Raw genomic sequence first — 5,830 nt, 5'->3', positions numbered from 1 at the left:
TTTAAAGGAGAGCAGTGAGAACAAAAAGACAAGAGAAAAAAATAAAGAACTGCCAAAAATTATTTTTTAAAAAGATATGCATATATAGTCACATTACTTCTTATCACCATTTCAGAGACTTTACTGGGAGGGGTAGGGGTTTGAGAATATGTTCCTAAGTTCAGGTTTACTTCTGAGCCAGGAAAAACTTAAGATTCCCTTTCTGCCCCCATTTTTAGCTGTGAATAGCTGATAAGTGGAGAAAGAGCGATTACATGAATAAATTCAGTATTTTCAATCGTCAAGCCCACATCCCTAACTGTACATTGTTGCTTGTAGTCTGTTCTGCTTCTCGCAAGACAAAAACAATGACTACAGATCCAGCTTGCTTCAACTGCTTTATCTTCGGTTCCTCTAGCGGTTTTAACATAAATGTTCTTTTTTTTTCAAGTTGGATATTTACTCTTAAATATTATATATAAAGAGCAGTGACAAAGAGCATAAAAATCTTTTGAGTGTAAGGAAGAGCATTTTACAAGTCTTCCATATGGAATTCAATGGGTTCATTTGGTTCGAATATGCAAAATCAGTGATGGGTAGAAGAAGTGAATTCTGGGCTCTACGATGGAGAAAAAAGTATGGGATTTTGTAATAATGACTACATTGTATAGAGTTCTTGTATGTGCTGATCCCTTTGCATATATTGCTAGGATTGTCCTAGCAATCCTAGGAGGTAAGTACTTTAGTTAACCTCATTTTATAAATCAGTAAACTGAGGTAGATTAGGCAACCAGCCCAAGGTCACAGGGTTAGTGAGTGGTGCAGGCAGAGCAGAAGCTCAGGTCTTTTTGAGTCTAGAGTTCACGCTCTTAATCTCTGCCCTGTAATGCTCCAGAAAAGACCTTCTGTTGGATATGTCTGCATAAACACCAATGAAAGAATTTTTTGTTTCTCTTTTTGCTTTTTCAAATGAAGAATGGTACATTTTTAAAAATTACCTCCCTACATAGCCCTAGGATTTCTAAAGAGGCCTAAAGAAGAGGTCTGAAACCACTCAAAATAGAAATCATTGTGTGGCTACTTTTTTGGAAGAGGCCAGAGCATTGTCTGTGCTTAGGAGCGGGCTCCCCACTGCCTTATGTGCATGAAACTCAGATCTGATTCCTGTGTGAATCACTTTGATAGTTAAAGGACAAGCCTTGTTGAATACATTTCAGGAAAGGTAGTGTAAATCAATAACTCCTGAGGATTTTTTTGCATTTTACATTTCTATTATGATCAACTATGTTGTGAAAAGACTAAACTAGTTTTGAAAAAGGGATTCACAGCTAAGAGATACCTGCTGGGGTTTCAATTTTAACTACCAGGCACTGTCAAATGAGGCAGGAAAAATCTCTCAAGGAACCAAAATAAGGCAAATAGGTAGCTTTACCTTATTAAAAGGGCTTTCAAGGGTAGGTAGTAAACTTAAGATATGTCCAATACACTTATAATAAATAAGTGTATTCTCTTGAACTCAGGACCCTTAAACCTGAGAAATAAGGCTGTCCTCTGATAGTCAAACTATCGGACTTCCAAAAGAAAATAAACGTTCATTTAAAAAATGAATTTCTAACTTTGAAACTAAAAACAGACATACTTTTTCCCCTTGAGGAAAAGCCAATTGAAAATGAACAAGGTTTCGAAGGGCAGTGATAACAAGCGTTAACCCTCTTCTAACCACTGCAGGGCCTGCCAAACACAGGTCACTTCAGGCCATGTAGCATCTCCTGAGCTGCCTTCTCTCCCTGTTTCTACTCCCAACCCATTGGCTTCCTTTTCAGCTCTCATCTTTTGTTCTTCGTTCCTTTCCCCTTTTTTATTCCTTTTCTCATTCTCCCTTCTCTCCCACACTTCCCTCTCTTCTGCGCGTTTCCCTTCATCTTTCCTCCCTCTTTGTCTCTCTCCCTTGTTTGTGACATGGTATTAAGTGAGCATGTGGCTGCATATGTTTCTTATAGGTCACCTTTTTAAATATTTAATGTTTCTTTGTTCCTAACTGTAAGTAATTTAATGTTTTATGTTTTTTTTAAAAAATAACAATTGCTATTGCTTTTTAAAAAATCTGTGCAGTTCTTAATTTTTCCCCTATGGATTAACAATATCAACTGGAAAAAATAACAGATACTCGTTTCTCTCTCCCCTTCCTTGATAGATTTGATTCGACTCACCAAGGAAGCAAAGAATGTAAAGACCTTAATGAAAGAGTTAGAGATAATTAAATAGGCATACACATTAAAGAAAAAATCTCTTTGCTCTATGCTTATAAATTAAAGACTTTCTTAACGTGATCTGTTTGCTAATAATGACTTTCCTCGTGGGTCTGCTGTCTCTGGGGATCATCCAGAAATATACCTAATGATCCAACAGCCCAGGTCCTCCAGGGCATTTTTTTTTTTTGTCCATAAGGTTGCCATTAGAAAGTGATCTTTTTATATGGATGTGTGCTTAGTTATTCTGATAATATCTCTACTTCAGAAGTGATAACCAATAGAGATTTGCAATGCCATTTTATTGACACTGTATCTACAGAATTTTAGTATAGTCACAGCTTAGACAAGGCTTTCACACATCAGGATTGAGGCTTTAGGAAGTGACGTTTACTTAATAATTGCTGTCAATACGTGGGAGTGTCAGTGAAGTGTCTCCCAAGGACCCTTAAACCTGGGAAATAAGGCTGTCCTCTGATAGTCAAACTTTCAAAACCATATGCCAGTAGTTGTAATTAGCCAACTGTAGGTACAGACCAAAAAGTGGCCTATAAACATGTGATCCAGAACACCTACAACTCCAACCCACGGGACCTGGTATCATCTCGTGGAGGCAGGGCAGGAATGGGGTTGCCTTTTAGGAACAAAGAGCTTGAACAGTTCAGATATCCCCCATTTGGTGAAAGTCTGAATGAACTTGTGGACAATTAATACAGGAAAGTAAAGCCCCCAAAGCCATGTGTGGTGATATCCATTTGGAAGCTGACCAGGACCCTGACCCATAGGTTCCAGCTCTCTGGCTCCTTTGGCAGGTATGGCCTAATTCAGGGTATCCAAATCTCACCCCTTTTGCTCTTTCCATGCTCACCATGCAATCCTCCACATAGGACCTAGTTTCTGCTGTAGCTCATTTATAGGGAGACCTATGCTTTAGTATGCTTTGACCTACCAAAGGCAACAGCGCAAGCTATTGAATTGGGAGGTAGTTCCTTTGACAGAAAGGAAGTGGTTAAGGGTACTGGCTCTTCTATTCAAATCCTGCCCTCTACCTCTAGTTGCATGATGCTGAGCAGGCCATTTAAACTTTTCGTGCCTCTCATCTATAAAATTGGGATGATGTAATAGTTTTTACGATATAGGATTGTGCAGATTACATGATTAAGGTATGAGAAGTGCTTGTAATAGTGCCTGGCCTATAGCAAACACTCAAAAAATATTAGCTATTATTATAATTTTCCCAGAAGAGCTTTATCAACCTTTTCTTAGTAGTTTGCTAGAATTGAAGAGGATTATTTCTTTTCAAAAAATGCTAATTGCTCTAAATGCAAATAAAATTCTTAAAAAATGCATAGCGATGAGATAGTTAAGATGTATAATTATAGAACATTTTCTATTTTTACTTAGTTCTTTAATACTTCTAAACACATTCAGATGTTTAAGGTCTTAATTTTTTATGACAGATTAATAAACAAGCTTTCAGTTATAGATAACAATAGGTAGCACTTATATATAGCATTTATATATGTGCCAATGAGGTGTGGTACTATTTTACATATATTAATTCACATGGCTAGGAAGGACAGAGGCAAGACTTCAATTCAGGGCAAATCTGAATCCAGGTCTCTGTTCTGACCTTCCTAGTCTAATTAGTCTCCATGAACTTTGTTAGAATGCCTTCAACCCACGGAGAAGGCGATGATGAGCTTACAAATCTAAGGACCAGATTGTTGAATGTGGTGAAATCATAAGGTCAATGCCCTCTTGGCAACCCCATCTCCTTCTGGTCTTCCCTGAAAAAAATCCTCTCACATTGCCTGGGTGCCACACAGGTTCCTGCTGAGGATTATTGTAGAAAACCATTACACACTTCTTAAAGGTACACAATTGTGCATTCCTTAATTAAGTCCTGTCGAATATTCCAAGGAACCTCTTCAGAATAATCACTGTTTCACAAAAATAAAAAGACGACACCAATATAAGGTACATTATCTCCTACCCAGGGAATCAAGCTGAGTAATTAGAGCTTAAGGCAGATCCAATTATCCACAGTACATAGCCAGATTAAAAATCGGAGCTACGTGAGAAGTAGAACCTGGAGGAATTTAGAAAGTCCAATCATGTTAATTCCTGAGGCCAGAAGCTTGGACTGAATGAGCCACCTTCCATTTATCGGGCCCTCCCCACTGCCCTCCCTCCCACATGCTCTTACCTTGTTCACAAAGTTTCTTGGTCAAGGAGCCCTCATCCTGAAAATAAATGATGCGTTTCTGTACGATGCTGGCCCTGTAGAAAAAGAAGACTGAGTATAGTGATGTAGAAGGCAGATTTTGGGAGTAACAGATCTTTGCTCGGCCACCCTTGGCTGTGTGGCTATGAGTCAGTCCCCCCAACTCTTTCCACCTGTTTCTTCCTTGGAAAATTGGCATTAATAATACCTACCTCATGAGATTGCTATGAGAACTAAATAGAGAAATGTATGTCGAGATCTTAGCACATACTTAGAAACCACTCATGAAATATTAGTAATTGTGTTGTTGGTGGTGGTACTAATGTATTACGGTAAGAAAGTGAACTAATAGCATTTCCAATAACTTTTCTCAATGATTCATTTTACTCTAGTTTTGTATCAAACAATTAATGCCATTTATAGATCAACCAAGTTCAAGTCAGAGAAGCATGTCAAATCCTCTTCCTAAAGGGGAAAAAAAGGAATTTAAAAATGTATTTTGATTTGTCCTGAAAATGTCATTCTATATCTTTCCTGAAAGTCTAGACAAAACTGTCTCCTATGTTCTGAACAAAGACAGTTTCAGCTGTTATCTCTCTCTCTTAAACATGTCAAACACGAGATCTTAGAATTTGGAAAGAATATTTTGAGGTTAAGAAAAATGACTTACTTTTGGCCAGCACATATTTTCTCTTTAATTAGGATTGCACAGACAGGCTACTTCTCCATTAACCCACCCTGCCGTTTAGTTTTAGCTAGCCTTGCAAAGTTGAATCCTGAAACCCAGTGTTCCAGTAATCTGAAAGTCTACGACACTTCACGTTGAGACAGTGCCAATTGATCTCCAGCCATTTTTATCGATTTTCTTCAGCAATGCTACTCAATCAAAAGGTAATTTTTACTTTGATTTACCCTATTTAACAGATAAAGGGGAGCCCTTGACTCCATCACAGCTGACTATACTGAATGAGTGATAGAGTCACATAATTTGCTCTGTGTCACATGATCTCACACCCAGGAATGGGGCCAAGTGTGTGTGGATCTGCAGAGTACAGAGGCCATTTTCTTGATGGTCTGGACCTAGGCCAAGATGACTTTCCAAAGAAACATCTATTCTACACCCTGTCTTGCACAAAAAAATAAAATTCAGATCAGTCTACATATGTCTTTTATAGTCTTTCCCCACCCAAGAGAGACAAGATGTTGAAATAAATGAATGAAATATGCTTCCTGTCTACACAAAGCTACTTTGATCATTTATCCATTCTGTTGACCATCAAGCAGAAAGTTTCCTCAGGCCAAGAGAACACACTTGAGAACACTTACCCTTACCCCAAAGCCAGATAACAAAGCCTTTTGTTAGTCAGAGTATCTC

The 5,830-nt window shown here is 38.2% G+C and overlaps 1 protein-coding gene across 1 annotated transcript in view; it reads right to left on the bottom strand.

The window, feature by feature from the left end:
- SPON1 (spondin 1) overlaps nucleotides 1-5,830 on the bottom strand; it is a 239,968-nt gene that overhangs the window by 137,534 nt on the left and 96,604 nt on the right. The window contains exon 4 of the mRNA XM_011374183.2: nucleotides 4,438-4,511. Within this exon, the coding sequence (XP_011372485.1) occupies nucleotides 4,438-4,511 (74 nt within the window). The remainder of the gene's footprint in view (nucleotides 1-4,437; nucleotides 4,512-5,830) is intronic.

This window comes from Pteropus vampyrus, unplaced genomic scaffold (assembly GCF_000151845.1).
Source record: "Pteropus vampyrus isolate Shadow unplaced genomic scaffold, Pvam_2.0 Scaffold240, whole genome shotgun sequence".
Lineage (NCBI taxonomy): Eukaryota > Metazoa > Chordata > Mammalia > Chiroptera > Pteropodidae > Pteropus > Pteropus vampyrus.
This window is presented reverse-complemented; position numbering and strand designations above follow the sequence as displayed.